The sequence below is a fragment of the Conger conger genome, chromosome 7 (assembly GCF_963514075.1).
Source record: "Conger conger chromosome 7, fConCon1.1, whole genome shotgun sequence".
NCBI lineage: Eukaryota > Metazoa > Chordata > Actinopteri > Anguilliformes > Congridae > Conger > Conger conger.
Window position 1 is genome coordinate 18,092,882 of NC_083766.1, and position 17,346 is coordinate 18,110,227.

Here is a 17,346-nt window from a genome sequence, read left to right on the forward strand (position 1 = left end):
CCAATGTATGGCCAACACAGAGGACATAGTGTTCACCTACTCTAACTCTATAGCTCCATCAGCAATTCAAATAACACAAACACATTTGAAAGGAAAATAGGTGAATATCAAACAGGCAAAGATATGAAAAAATAATCTCTCCATTACATATAAACAATATTAGTAAAAGGAATGTGGGGAATGATGAGAATTCAGAATGCAACACCATAAATACTATCTTAACTCAGGCAGATGGTATTTATCTACATTGAAAGAATGTATTCTGATTATTTGATTACTGATTAAGCTGTATCTCTATCGTAACATTCCGTTCCTAACTATTTATTTATGATCTCTTCGAACTGTAGAAGACCGAGCCTCAGGGCGTGAGCGCACATGAGTTTAACTGTTTAACTGCGTGTGTTCATGCGTGTCTATGCGGATGTGCACGTCACTCTCCCTGATTGACAGGAAATCGTCAAACATCAATGCCTGACCTCAGCCTAGCCTCAACCCCTGTAATTACTTGTATTGCAAATTTAATGAGACCTTACGCTGAGTCATAGTGTGATGTATGATGTGGAGCTGGTGCCACACAGACTAAAAACTACATTTTATTTTAAAAGGGCGGCCAACAATCTGCCCCCATAACCATAGTCTGGTTGTAAATGTGACATCTGTCACCATAACTATATTTTGACAGTAACAGTGTCCAACCTGACTTTCAGGGTGTCTCTGGCTGTAATGCTGCCCATACTAACTGTGGACAGCTATCAAGGTATTCACTCCAACTGCAGCACTTCAGCTCCTAAATGCTTGGGTTCTTCCGATGATATAGCAATCTTATTCTCGTCCCCAAATATAAAATATTTAACTAAACATTCTGCTGTGGTGTGGGTTTCCAGCAGAGGGAGACTATGTTGTACAATACCATCCATTCCGATATATACAGAGGAAGCAAATAGATATATTTCTTTGTAACTGACATTGAAAGTTCATCAGTGAGACCCACTTTGCCTCCGTCGCCTCCTCCCTCTCTCTAACCCCTCGGGTTCCTTAGTCCCCTTCCCTCGCCTTCCCTGAGGGAAGCAGTTCATCACAGCCCCTCCAACTTCCCCCACCCGTCTCAGCCACACTTCGCTTTGCCAAGTCCTGTCGAGAGAGAGGGAGGGAGGGAGGCAAGACGGGGTGTGGTATCCAGAGGTGAGGAGAGAGGAGGAGTGAAATATTGCAAACTCCAAATTGGCTTCTCGGGGCGGTCGAGAGAAGAGCGAGCAGAGGGTGGAAGCGATCGAAATGGCAATTAACTGAGCCGCGGACGGCAGACATTAATAACTTCAGACACACCTCACACTGACGATTTACTCCGGGAGGCTGTCAGCACGTGGATGAGCGAGAGATGACATCACACTCCACTCTGGCTCTGTGCTCAGGGTTCAGGCCTCCTGCACCACATTAACCTTCACACTCCTGTCCACCTCTCTTCTCATTCAGTATTTAGTATTTAGTACGTCCAGTGATACCCAGCCCTGGTCCTGGAGAATAGCATGCTCTGCTGACTTTCACCAGCAGACCCTCAGGGCATGGTTGGGGACCACTGAAGAGAGTATCCATGTGCTACTGCGGTTGATACCAAGGTGTAATACTGGCTAGTATTGAAGCAGAAATTTCCACTTTTCAGGTAGGAACAGTGTTACAGGCTGAAGTCCACAAGCCATGCAAGACAATCAGGTCAAAAATCACCTGTCTGTCACTTCCTGTCCATTCCAGCAGAGGGAGTCATTGAGCACTGCTGATTCTTGGCTGCACAGCGCCTCCCCCAGGCCACTGTAGAAAGTGCTGAAACCCTTCAGGCTGGCGATAAACTCCCTGAGGGAAAAATCACAGGAGAGAAGGGGCAGGAATGAGAGAAAAGGAGGGAGGCTGGATGAACAGAAAACAGTATTAGTTCTTATAACATAACATAACATGGCTCAGGCAGTAAGAGCAGTCGACTGGCAGTCGGAGGGTTGCCGGTTCGATCCCCCGCCCAGGCTGTGTCGAAGTGTCCTTGAGCAAGACACCTAACCCCCAAATGCTCCTGACAAGCTGGTCGGGGCCTTGCATGGGAGCCAATCGCCGTCAGTGTGTGAGTGTGTGTACGAATGGGTGAATGGAGAAGCATCAATTGTACAGCGCTGTGGATAAAGGTGCTATATAAATGCCTGCCATTTACCATTTTCATAATGGCCATCCAGTCCAGTAATACTCGCCTTTTCCCACCACTAAACTGTACTGTGAAGCTCAGACTGTTGGTGAAGCAAATTCTCGGCCCCGCCGACTCGTGGAGAGGGCACATGCACCTGGGTTGCATTAACTAATCAGCCCAGGAGCTTAAGTGTGTGTGTTTCCACGCTACAAGGGCAAGACCAGGAGCAGACTCCCAGAGAGCCAGTCTTGCGGTGGAGTTTTTAGCTCATTTTGTGTATTATTCAGTTTGGCTGAAAAGCGGCCGGCTCCGAGTTGTGCCTTTTTTTATTTTTGTTTATTGTGTTAGTTTATTATTTATGCTCAGAACCTGTGAGGGGGGAAATTTTATTATTTATTTTGTGTTGGTGTTCGCACTCTCTCCCTCCATGCGGCAAATGACAGGAACATTCAGGTAGTGCCGCATCTCCTTCCCAGGGGAGTCACACGACCTGTGATATGTACTCACTTCTTAGATTGCCTAAAAGCTAAATAGTATCTAGTACCATATCAAGCCTGGTTTAGAAAAGCCATGGTGTTTCTGCCTCCACTACATGTCCTGGCAAGCTTTTCCACACAGTGACCACTCTGCATGAAAAAATACTTTACTGAATTTAAAATCATTCAAGGGATGAACAATTTTCAACCAAAGCACCCCTAAGTCTCCTTTTACTAAGCATTTTAGTCTTAAATCCTCATAACCTTTATCCTTTATACATGGAATCAATCTGGCTGCCCTTCTTTGAACCTTTTCCTTAATATCTTTCTTGCAGTGTGGTCCCCAGTACTGCACACAGTACTCAAAGTGTGCTCTAACATGGGGTCCAATCACTGTATAAGGTGAGTATAACTTCCTTAGATTTGCTCCTTAGATACTCTTGGCTACATATCCTAGCATCCTGTTGGCCTTTTTCTACTGCTACAACACATTGGCTAGAACATGAAATGCTTTGATCAACTATTACCCCCAATTGTTTTTAAACTTGAGCACATTCCATGCCTTATGTTTTTATTTCCCACATGTTGAACTTTATATTTAGTTATATTAGTTATATTATAGATCCTTGACAGCTCAAACCAATGTCACTGGGATCTGGGGTATAACAGATTCAACTGTTTAACTGGCTTAAAAAAGGAGGATGAGACAGTTTGATTTCATCACTTCTCTATGAACATACTGTCAAATGATCCATTTACAGCTTGATATTTACTGCAACGGTTCAGTTAGTTGCTTTCTCAGGGGCATGACATGAGCTTTCCCACCCAGAATCTGACCAACAACCTTTTGGTTACATGCACTGTTCACTGTGCAAGCATCTCACACTAAAAACCTGGAAGGCCACTGTGAGTTTGAGAGCCCTGCTCAAGAGAGTAGTCACAGTAAAAGTAAAAAAAAGTAAATGAAATTCTCCCTTGAGCAGGACTGACAAGCGATTTGTTACAGTTTCTCAGGGTACAGATAGAATGCCAAAGACATCACAGCATTATATTTTAGTGGCATAATATATTTCGCAAATGTGTTTGCCACACAATTTCAAATCAAATGATGCATACAAGTGTGTAAGCTAGAGAGAGAGAGAGAGAGCGCAAAAGAGAAAGAAAAAAGAAACCAGAAGATAGCGATAGCGAAGGAGACGAGGCGGATTTTAGATGAATCCTCATGAAGTATAACTAAATGCTTGGCTTTTCCATTTTTATTTTTAATTGACATGAAACCTCATGCTGAGAAGCCCGTCATTGCGCCCCCCCCCCCCCCCCACTCCCCCCCCAACCCCCAGTGAACTGAAGCATGACTTGCTTTTGTTCACTTTATCATATAAAGTGAATGCAGAAGCGCAGGCCTGAAGTTGAAATAGCAGCATAAAAGTCAGCTCAATGTCATTCCCACAGCTGGAGTCACAGCCTCGGCTAATGAGGCTCCCTCTGCCACTGTCTGTACAGCCGCTCCAGCGGTCCGTGAGCCATCTCATCCTCCCATTAGCACTTTTAATTAGGTCATGTGTTGAGCACGTGCGGTCGACAATACCAAACACAATGCAAGTATACCTCTGCCAGTGTGCAGTAGGCAGAGCCGAACACAACAAAATGCATTTTAGAGGGGCTTGCAGGAGCTCATTAAACATACTTCCGTACCTCCAGCTCGAGAACTTCATTAAGCCCGTTTGTGAAAACACCCAATGGCACTCAGACTGTTCAGTGCGGCTCTGCGTCGGCTGTGGTTTAACACCGAAAGTGTGCATCTTTGGACTACAAAGTACACAAAAAAGTGCTTGTAGGTTGGAAGTGTGGTTGGTGGTGCACTGCAAAAAAAGCCCACGTTTTATTTTTCTCTCAAGTAGACAATATTGCCTTGTTTTAACTTATTATTTGCTTGACAAGTCAAGTTTTCTAACCCATTGGCAAATCTTGAAATGAGACACATTTTTTCACCTCATTGGTAACATTTATTTTTAATTTAATATAGCAAAAAAGTAAGACTTCCTTGAGATTTACTTATTTGCATGTATTGCCAGCTGTTTGTATAAAAACTCAAGCATTAGCTGATCTGAAATGGCGGAAACCATGCAAAAAGCTAATGAGGCAGTTCTTTCTTTAAGTCTGTCTGTAATATTTTGCTCATTAGTGATAACTAATTTAACAATTGCCTACAGCTGGCAGTCTGGATGTTCAAGTAGCAAAACATTGAACCAATTGACTGAAGGATGATGTACTGGGGCTTTATCTGTTTGAGAGACTCAGTTTAAATAAGATCCCACTCAATTGTATTCGTGTACCTGCGCCGGCCAGCCAGGGTCTCTTCCGGGTCAAAGGGCACAGGCTGCGAAGCCGGCCGGGGCTCAGCAGCCGGGGGGACGGGGTTCAGATGAACGGCAGCAGAGCGAGAGACGCGCTTCGGAGAGTAAGAACACGTGTTGCTCACCTGGATGGAGAGGGAGAGGAAAGGAGAAACTGAGTCACGTGAGCCGTCTCACATTCAAGAAATACATCTGTAATATGTGGATATGATGTAAGAGCCTTGATGAAGACTCGTAGCGAACTGTATTTAAGAGATTATTGTACTGCACGTGTGTGGTATTTATTGTACCGTGGAGGGAGGCAGGGTGAATAGAAAGCGGAAGACTTACCACACATGTAGCATGTTTATATAAGTTCCTAACTTATAACATAGTGGCGGGAGGCCTGTAGCGTAGTGGTTAAGGTAAATGACTGGGACAGGCAAGGTTGGTGGTTCTAATCCCGGTGTAGCCACAATAAGATTTGCACAGCCATTGGGCCCTTGAGCAAGGCCCTTAACCCTGCATTGCTCCAGGGGAGGATTGTCTCCTGCTTAGTCTAATCAACTGTACGTCGCTCTGGATAAGAGCGTCTGCCAAATGCCAAAGTAATGTAATATAATGTAATGTAGTTGCGAGAACAGGTAATTCAGCCCAGCAATACTCGCCTTTTCATACCACTTCAGTGTGCCTAAACACGGTATCGAACACCGTATCAAGCCTGTTCTTGAAAATCCCCAGAGCGTCTGCCTCCACTACATGTCCTGGCAAGCTATTCCACAAAGTGAGCACTCTGCGTGAAAAAATACTTCCTAATGTCTGTGTGGAATTTATCCTTTGCCAATTTCCATTTATGCCCCCTCTCTCTGCTAACCGAACTCACCAGCAACAAAAAGTCCAAAAATCCTCAGCATAGATTATGCCCCGACATTAGCACAAACTCAGACATCTAGACTTGCTTTTGTGTTCTGTTTTCTGTGTTCCATGTTCGGTTTGCTTTTCTCAAAAAAGAAGGGGGAGGGATTTGCGTAACATAATAAGGATTTCATTTTCCTTTTCAATCCCTTTTTTCCACGATTCTTTTCTGGTGTTCATGACCGCTCGTAACCAAAGAAGGAATGGAAATGAGCTCTTTTTTCCCCCCGTAGAGATAAACGGTATTGTTTTTTATGCAGGACGGCACAATAATAATAAAAACAGCCTCTCTCTGTGCGTCTGAGATAGCGGAGACACACCATTCTTTTCAGGTGCAATAAAAATGCAAATGCACGTTAATGTTTTGTTTGCGGTTTAATGATTTGCCGGTGGTTTGATTTCCCAGAGGGTTTGTTTGGGGGCTTAAGTCTTCCACATAATGTTAACAGCTAATTGTGCCTGGCTCCTCCTAACCTAAGTGAGTACGTTGCCAATGGCCCTCCTGAATACTGATGCACTCTGGGGTAACAAATTGTCTGTACCGAACCTCTTCATCAAGGAGCAAGACACACGCCGGCGCGCACACACACACTCGGGAGTTTGTTTGATTTAGTGTGCCTGGAGCTGGATTTATAGGTTTATCAGAGACCAATCACCAAATAATGAGTTACATTGAAATGGAATTGAAGTCTGCTTCATCATATGTAAATAAGCATATTTTGTGCTCGCAGCATACGCAGGCGTAAAGTTCACACAAATTAGAATTCTAACCTGGATTGTGGAATTTTTGCTCCTGAGCAGCGAACACAGCAGGAAATCAATTTGTTAATTGTGAGGTTATCACTTCTTTGCTTAAACCCACAGAAGCCCTTGAAGTTTAAGCACCACTTTAGAGTAAGAATTGAAAGACAAAAGGGGATTCCAAAATTATTTTCTGGGCTCACTGGGCTCAAACCTACCCCAGGGCATCATTCTTTACATCTTCTGGACTATTCCAAGACCAAATCTCAGGCCCTCCCAAACCGCCACTGTGTTCCATATAAATCGGATACGAAATCCAAAGCAGTTTTTTTCCCCAGAGTAATTTATGGACTTGCTTATGCCACACTGTTCTGTGTAATATCAAATGATGAAGGGGATTAATGTTTCGCTGTTCGTCTTTTTAAAGATAGTCCCACAGAACAACAGAATGACATAGCTGCAATTACCCCCTCCCCCCTTCCCTTCTATCATCTCCACAAAGTTGCTCATTAGCAGGGTATTAACACCACCTAGGGCAAGACAAACAAGAATAAACAAGTGAGATAAGAGACAGGATATACTGTATGCCTACACTTATTATTAGAGCTGTGCAGCCCTGCTCTAAGCCTACAGACACACAGATCACAACTCTTCCCCGCCCACACAAATGGTCATAAGCCTTGTGTACCAGCTTGAACACACATCGATCATGCAGTCCTATGCAATACCATTTCTCAACCCCCCCACCCCACCCACAATCCACCCTCACACTGCGACCCACACTAATGTGTGGGCAGTTTCCTAGCGCAGGCAGGACTGATCAAACACTGCATGGGGCGTGAGGGTTGACCAGTGGCTGCTAAGGGAAACTCAGTTGGGAGATTCAGAAAGCGAACAGTGAATGGTGTGTGTGGCTAATGAGGAGAGATCGAGCAGTAGTGAGGTGTGTAGAGAGAGAGAGAAATGATAGAGAGAGAGACTCGGGCACGCACAGGAAGATAAGTGACAGGTTCTATGACTCCTCTGACTTTCAGAGGTCGAGCGGGTGCGTGGGGTTTGAGTTGGCTGCTCGGAGCAAGCCCGGCTGCCAGTGCCTCAGCTCCGGCGGATCACTGCATGCCGAGCGACACAGCAGTTAGGACCCAGGCCAGGAATAGCTGGCTGGTGGACATCCTCCACCATCCCCGTGGAACTGGTAAACAAACACGAGCAGCCATGTCCTCACTTCACAAGTCACCGGACAGAGAATGTTCCGGGCTCAGACCGAGCAGAAAACTGAGCTTTCCTCGCCGAAGAGGCCTGAGCAACACCACAGGGCCATGGGCGTCAGCGTAGCTGGACGCGGTCGCGAGTTTGGGAAGAGAGGGGGGAGGTACACAGCAGCAGGTTGTCCGTAACATGGGGAGGCTTTAATGGGGAGGTCTGTCGGTCAGAAGAGAGGTGACGGACAAACAGACCCTGCACACAGGGGCGGCCGGCAAGGTGTCCACGCTCCATTAGCGGCGAAAATGAACCCCATTCCGCCTCCGCTGGAAGTCTGGAGGTTGGCTTACCCGGGGCACATTTTTAGCACTTTTGGAGGATTTTGGCAAAAATGTACAAAATACTCCCATTAGCAATTTTCTTTTGTTGGTTCCGTATTGTTTCTAGAATATTCTTTACCTGGACACATTTCGCTCTCTGCTTTTCTTCCATTTGCTTCTCTAAGAGAGGAGATGCATGATTTATGTGGTTCTATTGCTGTGCCCAAGTGAGAGTGCATGAGAGAGAGAGAAAGGAGTGCATGAGAGAGAAAGACAGAAAGAAAGGGGTGCATGAGAGAGAAAGACAGAAAGAAAGGAGTGCATGAGAGAGAAAGACAGAAAGAAAGGAGTGCATGAGAGAGAAAGACAGAAAGAAAGGAGTGCATGAGAGAGAAAGACAGAAAGAAAGGGGTACATGAGAGAGAAAGACAGAAAGAAAGGAGTGCATGAGAGAGAAAGACAGAAAGAAATGAGTGAATGAGAGAGAAAGACAGAAAGAAAGGAATGCATGAGAAAGACAGAAAGAAAGAAGTGCATGAGAGAGAAGGACAGAAATAAAGAAAGAGGTGTATGAGAGAGAAAGAAAGACAGGGGAAGGAGAGTAAAAAAGACAGGAAAAGAAAAAGAAGTGAAGGATGAGAGATTAAGCCACACAGAGAGAAGAATGAAATGAAGAGAGACAGCAAGAAGGATGAGAGTGAACAGGAGGAGGGACAGGAGGAGAGATGGAGACAGAGAGAGGGATGAGAAAGAGAGATAAGGGGAGGAGAGAGAGAAAGAGGGACAGAGAGAGAAGGATGAGAAACTTTGAAGGTAGAGATCTGAAAATTGGAGAGAACAGGAGTAATTACAGGCTGGGGAGATACTGATGTCTCAAATTTACACGCAGAATGAGCTTCATTACAGTGACAAGCCTGGACTGCTGTTCCCAAAGTTCAACTTTCACACAGCTGAATATTTCAGGGGCATGTCATCCAATGTAAAACAGCAGCATGGCTCATCCCTCTAGATCCCCCACCCTAATACTGGACCTAGACCATTTCCACCACAACCCCACCACATTATGTTGTCTTCACCAGCGAAACCATTGTAAAGCATGCATCAATGAAATCAGTTATTATCAGTGTTAATAGTCTTGTTAATAACTATTAACAAGAATAATTGTTTGAGGCTCAAAATACATTTGAATATAACTACACCCTGGAAACTGCAATGTACCAAATACTGATCATCAAAGATTCCCATTTTTAAATGGCAATCTAAAAATATCTGTGAATACATAAATGCCACCTTCCCAACCATAATTGTACCCATCGGTCATAAAACCGCCTGCTTTTACACTGCCTGGTGGTTAAAAGTAAGTGCAGATCTGCTTCATTAGTCCTGCACTTGGATGGATGGCAGAGCTCCTGGGAAAAGCAGATTTGTACTAGAATTGGTGTTGCAGGGTCAGTGGGGGCACATCTCCCTAAGGAGACCAAGGAGAAACTTGACACTCCAGTGCAACGAGGGCAAAACTGTGCTGTAGGAATTTCAGATGAGACAGTAAATGCATGCCAATTATAGAAGGCTCCCAGTCGCCCTGGCCAAATACACAATATAGCGCTCTCAATTTGTGTATCCACAGGCCAGTTTAATTGCTTGTTAAAGGTACAATAGGTAATTTCAGACTTCTAATGGTCAAGAGAGGAATAGCAGCAACAAACTCCTTCAAACCACAACACTGTTTATCCCTTACATTTCTCTGTAAATGCGCTGACCTTGAAACGCCATTGGCTGTGGCAATTAAAACCAATTTTCAACCAATGAGCTTGAATTATTGTTCAGCAGTACAATGTTTTGGTACAGTGTCGGGCCGTCAAACCCAAATTTAAGGACTATAAACATAGGCAGAGGGTGAGACAGTGAACCTTTTTCAATGATAGGAAGGGATTTACAATGGTCTTGTAACACGGAAATCTTACCTATTGTACCTTTAAACTTAAATCCAGCCCACTCTAATGTAGCTAATGCATGGTCATGGTCTCATGTCACCCATCACCCACCAACTACAAAATGAGACCCTGAGATGAGATGGAAGGCGCTTTTTGTGGTTTTGTGGTGTTTAGCAATCAAATTTCAGCTGAAAATATATTTGTAAAAGCATTACAGTTGTGTTTATCAACATGCTGAAAAAGACAGCCGAATGTTGAAAAGGCAAGGACATGAAATCAAAGTTCTGAATGATGCCAAAGACTGAACAGCAAAAGGTGAGCACCATACTTTGATGTGTCCAATATGCCACTGGAGATTGGAAGGCACTGTTATTCAGCGTTGTTCTCATAGATATCTCTCTGTGGCATTGATGTGAAAAGGCTTCAGGCTCTCCAAAGCTAATCATTTCCCAGCTGAATGAAACAAATCTCCTTGTACATTTTCAGAATTTCTCCCCTTTCAAAATGTCTTTCCAGCCACTGAGTTTGGCATAATTTGATCTTAAAGGCCCTGTGCAATCAAAATCATCATTTAAACTGTTATAATATCAAGGCTATTTTATTCAGTTCAAATGAGTTTTTTATTCTCAAACAAAGTTCTTATCCTGCACAGAACAGACATATCATGTCAGACCTTGTGCTCTTGTGATTACAAATGACACACTTACAGTCAGCTCCAGTATTACTGGCACCCTTGATAAAAATGAAGAAAAAAGGCTGCATATAATAACCAAAGCAGGTCATAATCTGCATTTTATGTAATATATGGGAAAACTATACTTTTATTTCAATACATTACCCTCAAGTTTTTTTATTAAGTAATTATAACGCATTTTCTTCCATGGTCTGAAAACAATAGGTGTCAAAATTGTATATAAAAATGCCCTCATTAAAATCTGACAATGTTCACTTTAACCACATGTAAGCGAGAGAAAATACCATACTTTGAATGAGAGGGAGATGATTATGGGAGAATCCTATCTATAGATATGGAATTACTCTGATTAAGGGATGTATGAAAGAAAATGCTGAAATTACTGATAAGCAGAAACAGCAATGCTTCTAGTTACAGTTTCGAAGGAATAAGGTTATAAATTAGAGCATTTCACAAATAAAGCACAATCCTATTGTAATTCCTAGCAGAAGCATGGGTATTCTGCCCACATCCCTGAACAATGAACAGAAATCTGACCTTGCACAATGTCAATGTCATTTATCAGCTAGTATATGAATAACAACCAATTCCAGAAATGACAATCAGATCAAAAGTTAAGAAACATATTTTCTGTTTATGCAGTAGTTATACCTTTCCCAATAAACTCAAGGTCTCAGTGGCATGTGCATTGATTAGTGTGGCTGTGGTATCCCATGCTCATACACAAATGTACACATGAACAACTGTCTACACACAATTAAACTGCTGAGCAGCAATAAACAGCAATACACACAGGTATACTGAAGCACAGATAGATACATCCAAACACAGTACACACACACACACCCACAGAGACACAGACACACATAGATACATAGACACATGCGCGCGCACGGGACGGAGTCAGTGAAGTCAAAGTGCATGTTAATAATATATGAGCAGTGAGGGACTACATCTACAGGAGGCTAGCCAGGTCACTGTCACCCAGAAAGAGGCATGGCGTTAAAGAGAAAGGTTCAGCACTTTCCCAAAAAAAAGAAAAAGGACACCTATGAAACAGCAGCCGCAACAACCTCATAGAAAAATGAGCACAAAGTGTTCAATATTTAATGGCTGTTTTGCTCCAGCTTCATGACCTTGCAGGTAGCAAACAAAGCACTTTGCTGCTGGGATACAGTGAACCCAGCTTCTGCCTTTACTGAGCGGGTGAGTGAAGCTCCACTGCCTCCCAACCTAAGGGGATTTTCTTTTTGCATGCAAATGCTTTTGTGTGGGTGTGGTGTGGTGTGGTGTATGTGTACGTATTATGTATAGCAAGGTATCACATGTACAGTAAATATTCTGATGAACACAGATCTACAAATTTAAAGGGCTGTAATTCCTACACGGTTCACTTCGTATGGATCTAAATAGTTAAAGCCGACTGTCTGCACAGTCATTTACATGGATTACATGGATTTACACAGTTACATCTATATGGATTGAACAGTGTATGAATTCCAGCCATTTAAAATGGTGTCACTGTCCAAATATTTTTAGACCTCACTGTAAACACACACACACACAGTCTCTCTCTCTCTCCCACCCACACACACACATACACACACACACACACACATACACGCCGAGGCTCTGACTCACCGCAGCCTTCAGGCGGCTCCGTGTGGTGAGGGCGTGGTGGAGGGCCAGTCGGACCAGCGAGTGCAGGCGCATCACCACGGCCTCCACGTCCTGCTCCCCCCGCATGGCCCCCGCCAGCGTCCCCAGCCCCTCCACGTAGCCCCGCCAGTGGGGCTGCACCTCGCTCGCCCCCCCCAGGCACCCCCGCATGACGGACAGGCAGGAGCCGCGGCAGGGCGTGGCCCCCGGCAGGCCCAGGCAGCGCGGGCAGTGCCAGAGCCGCAGCAGGGCCCGCCCGCAGTCCCGGCCGGGCCGCAGGTGGTCCGTGGTGTTCACCACCTCGATGCCCAGGTTCAGCGCCTGCAGGAAGACCCGCGTGGCCAGCAGGGAGCGCGACAGACGTGTCATCATCATCTTGGGGTACGGGCCGAAGGCCCCCGAGTCCTTCCAGGCCCCGCGCAGGCAGTCTTCGGACACCGCTGGCCCGGCCCCCCCGCCACCGCCCAGGAGCCGGCGGTAAGCCAGCGGGAAGAGCCGGCCGAAGAACGAGGCCACCATGTCGTCCACCCGGGCGTCCGAGCCCAGGATGTAGAGCGAGACGTCCAGGAAGAGCTGGCCCACCGCCCCGTTGGCTCCACCCTTCAAGGCGGGGAAATCGTCCCGTAGCATATGGAGGGTGGCGTTCCGCCCGTGACGCAGCACCATCTCAAAGGCTTCTGCAGGGCAGACGGGGGGAGGTGGAGGTGGAGAGAGTTAACGCCTCGATATACAACTCCTGCAATACATATTGCAATTCACTACCCAGTGGCAAATAAAATACCGGCACGCCAAGTAGGGCTGAGTGATTTGGGAAAATAATCTAATTGCAATTTTTCAGAGCAATATTTCTTTTTAAAGTCCCTTCCCTTTTGTATTCACAGTGCATCACATAAAAATAATTCTATAGTATAACGATCACAACATTAGATGCTGTCAACATCTTTCTGCCAAATTGAGTTCAGAAGTGTCCTTAGGCGAACCATGCAACTTAAACGTTACGATGTTGTATGTGCAGTTCACGCTACGGAGTTGTGTTACATATCCATTGTAAAGCAACAGCATACGTATGTTCTATTGTGTATCATTCCTGTCGATTGGGTTACTAACCTCACTTTTCCTCCAGATGGACAACTTTATAAGCACTCCTGAATAAATCGAAACACTAATTTATATCATAAAAACCCGCAGCCTTTGCGATTTGCAAATAGCGTTTTTAAAATGCGATTTCAGTGTGAAATAGATTAATCGTTCAGCCCTAATGCCAAGTATACCTTACATTAGATTGAATTGAGCAGAACTAGAACTCCATTAATAGAGTAACTAAGTAGGCCATCAATTTTTATAGTGCCAAACAAATAGTTCTACTATACTCTGACTGACACAGTCACAAACCCACATATTCACACACCTCCCTCCAACTACAGTAAATAGCCAGAGGTGATATCAGTTGTAAAAATAAATGCAATATTAAGTCTTCATATCACAAACCTAAGCACAAAAATCTTGGCATGATTCCCCAGCAAAATAAAAACCCCATATTTCAAGCATCTTAAGAATTTAAGTGATGTTTTAATCCTAATTTCAGTCACCGCAGAGAAACTGTGATTAAAAAGAAGATAGAGAAAGGGGGTGCGGGAAGGATTTGAGGAGAAATAATCAGATGCATGTTCAACTAACATGAGGAAATACTGCAGGCAGTGAGTGAAATCTTATTAACCGAGTGACGAAGATGACACATAATTCCCAAAAATGAAATGCAAAGAGGCGCGTGTCTAGCCAAAAAGGATTAAACAGAACTGAGTGATCGCATAGATTTTTTGGGCATGTTTTTGTATTTGGGTTTGGAGGGAAGAAGCAGTCCTTTGATGCATTTTGCATGGGAAATGAAACCGAGACAATGCAAGGCAGAGCCCGTCAGCGAGATACTAATTCAATGTTACAAGAACTTTTCAACAGCGTCCATGGGTCCTGAGCCCAGTGATTTACGTAACAGCAATGTCACATCATTGTCCAGACTCTGGCAGAGAGAAAATGGAGCGACGCAAAAGTAGCTTGATCCATTCGTGCCATCACTCTCGATGATGCAACCTGGAAGCCTTGATGGATAGCCTTGCCTATTAATATAAACCTCCTTGCTTGCACTGTCATTTTTTCTCCCTAGCTTAATACCATTGGCTGAAATCTGACCACCCACCATGATTGTTTGCCCTGTAGACTCCCGATTACCATTTAGCCTTACGAACTACTGGCACTGGGCCAGCCAGTGGAAGATGCTGTGGCAACTAGGAATGTTTTTCTCACCCCTGTGTATTTTTTAACCGCTGGCTGTTTATTTGGGGGTTCAGGCCCAAGGTTTCTCAAATTTCCTGCAAAGCTTGTTGTGAGAGTGTCTCTGTAAATATCCAAAGAAAACTGAACTGACTTCCTCATCTGCAAGACGCCAGTGGGCAGACGTGCCGTCTGCTGTTGTCCAATGGATCTACAGCTCTGATTACAGCTGGAACCCTGCTCCTCCCCACTGGAGACCTCTGGGAAATAGCTGGTAAAAGGCTGGAGGCGTGCGCAGGATCCAGACAGATTGGATCATGTAGGGGTCTGCTGGGAAGTTCCACCCACACTCCATAACGTCCCTACAGACATTTACAATACCCTTCAGAAGCACCCAGAACCCAGCCTCCCTGGAGATACGTCCCCATGTGTGATCAGTGGGCCAGCAGATGTACTGACTGCTAAGAAGGATATGTATGGCAGAGGAATGCACGTGTACGCACAATTACACAGTCAGACATGCAGGTGCACACTCATGTGCATGCACCTTGCATGCACACAAACACAAAAATATATAAAAAATACTGTACTTCATACATTTTTCAATGGAACCAAACATATATTTAATAATATTTTTACCAAAATCAAGGTTCCATAATTATTGGCACCCCTGGTTTAGTACTTGGTGCATCCACCTCTGGCAAGGATAACAGCATGGAGTCTTTTCCTGTAAGGCTTGACAAGATTAAGGAAGGATTTGGAGGGATTTTGAACCATTCCTCTATGCAGATCCTTGCAAGATCGTTCACATTCTTGTGTTTGTGTAGGTTTTCAATTAGTCTGGCACCTGAGATGCCTATTGCAGAACATAGAATTTGTTGTCACGGAACCAATTCTGTGCGGATTTTTAGGTATGTTATGGATCATTGTTCACACGTGTTTAAAGTGTTCTCAGCTTTTATTTCATACACTTTGGTTTCACCATGTAGACATTATTATTATTCTTATTATTATTTTATAAATGGCCAAATTCAGGGCACTATAATGTTTGGGACACAGTAGTATAATGTATATCAACGTAGTCATATTCAGTACTTTGTCACATATCATTTGTATGCAATGACTGCTTGAAGTTTATGATCCATGGACATCACCCAGTGCTGATTATGTTCTCTGGTGATGATGCTCTGCCAGGCCAGTACTGCAGCCATCTTCAGCCCCTGCTTGTTTTGGTGGCCAGTAGCCTTAAGTTCTCTTCAGCATATTAAATGCATGTTCAATTGAATTCAAATCAGGTGAATGACATGGTCAGTGAAGAATTTTCCAGGTTTTGGCTTTGAAAAACAAATGTGTTGCTCAAACCATAACACCCCCACCATCACGTTTACAGATGAGGGGAGGGGGGGGGGGGGTTCTATGAATCTTTGGCAGCTCCTTTTGGCCTCCACACTCTGCTGTTGCCATCACACTGATACAAGTGAACCGTGGTCTCATCAGAAGTCAGGCAGGCTGTTTTAGGTACTTTTTAGCTCATTGTAGCCTGTTTTTGTGGTTAACTTGTGGATTGCATCTTGCAGTGTAGGCTTAGTTTGGTTTGTGAAGTCTTCTATGGACAGTAGTCACTGTGGACAGTAGTCACTGACACCATGCCTGCCTGCTGAAAGGTTGTTCCTGATCTGTTGGACAGGTGTTTGGGGATTTTTATTTAATAAGGTGAGAATTCTTAGGTCTTCCTTGGCATATTAGGCCCTTTGAAAGTTGTACTAAGATCACCAGTGCCCTCTCAATCACCAATAACAGACTCTTACACATATCTGCACTAAGGAAGCAATTGGGCACACCTAAAATTTCTGAATGTAAAAAAAATCTGAGAATCTGCACTATAACCACATGTGAATTATTTGATTATATAAAATTGTGGAGTAAAGAGCCAAATCAAAACAAACATTATGGAGCTCACTGTATTATGCTTAAGCACACATACACATGAACATGTACACAAACAAGCAGGTGGTGCGTGTATTAATGCCCAAAAGGAGAGAGGGGAAATAGGGAATAGAGCTTCACTTCATTTCTGCAAAAAGCTTTGGCAGGTGGGAAAAATCGAAAAGATAATTTAGCTCCAGAAAAGTGGACACGAATGGCAAAGGAAATTAAGGAAAGGTGTTCCAGAGGACAACTTCAGGCACTTGGAAAGCGGGACCAAAAGATCATAGCAATTACCAAATATAACCCCCATATTCTGTGCCTGTTCTCTGAACGTGACACTGATCAAGTAACATGTAATAGACATTGCCTTTCTGCTGCAGGGCTAATGGCAGATTCAAGACTTTGGACCAAGACCCAGGAAGACGAGCAATCTCCTGGGTGTGCGTGTGGTAAAGGATGGCAAAGGGCAACAAGGGAGAGAGAGCAAGGGTGCAGAAACAACCAGCAGAGGGCACTAGAGCTCCCTGAAGGGGCAAGAGTAGCAAAGAGGAACCTGCCTTAATTGCAGTACTGCAGAAGGTATGGATGGAGCCCATTTAATATAAGAGATAATTGGGTTATAAAGAGGTTCAATAGAGATCCAATAACTGCTCAGCAGTGCTTGGGTATTATGTAATGCAGTTTATTGATTGCATTACTGGACA

General features: G+C 44.3%; 1 protein-coding gene across 1 annotated transcript in view; it reads right to left on the reverse strand.

The window, feature by feature from the left end:
- Positions 1 to 17,346, reverse strand: part of LOC133133682 (glypican-3-like) — an 89,647-nt gene that overhangs the window by 32,501 nt on the left and 39,800 nt on the right. Inside the window, exons 3-5 of the mRNA XM_061249829.1 lie at positions 12,428 to 13,122; positions 4,980 to 5,125; positions 1,723 to 1,848 (exon numbers count right to left, since the gene is read on the reverse strand). Of these exons, the coding sequence (XP_061105813.1) occupies positions 1,723 to 1,848; positions 4,980 to 5,125; positions 12,428 to 13,122 (967 nt within the window). The remainder of the gene's footprint in view (positions 1 to 1,722; positions 1,849 to 4,979; positions 5,126 to 12,427; positions 13,123 to 17,346) is intronic.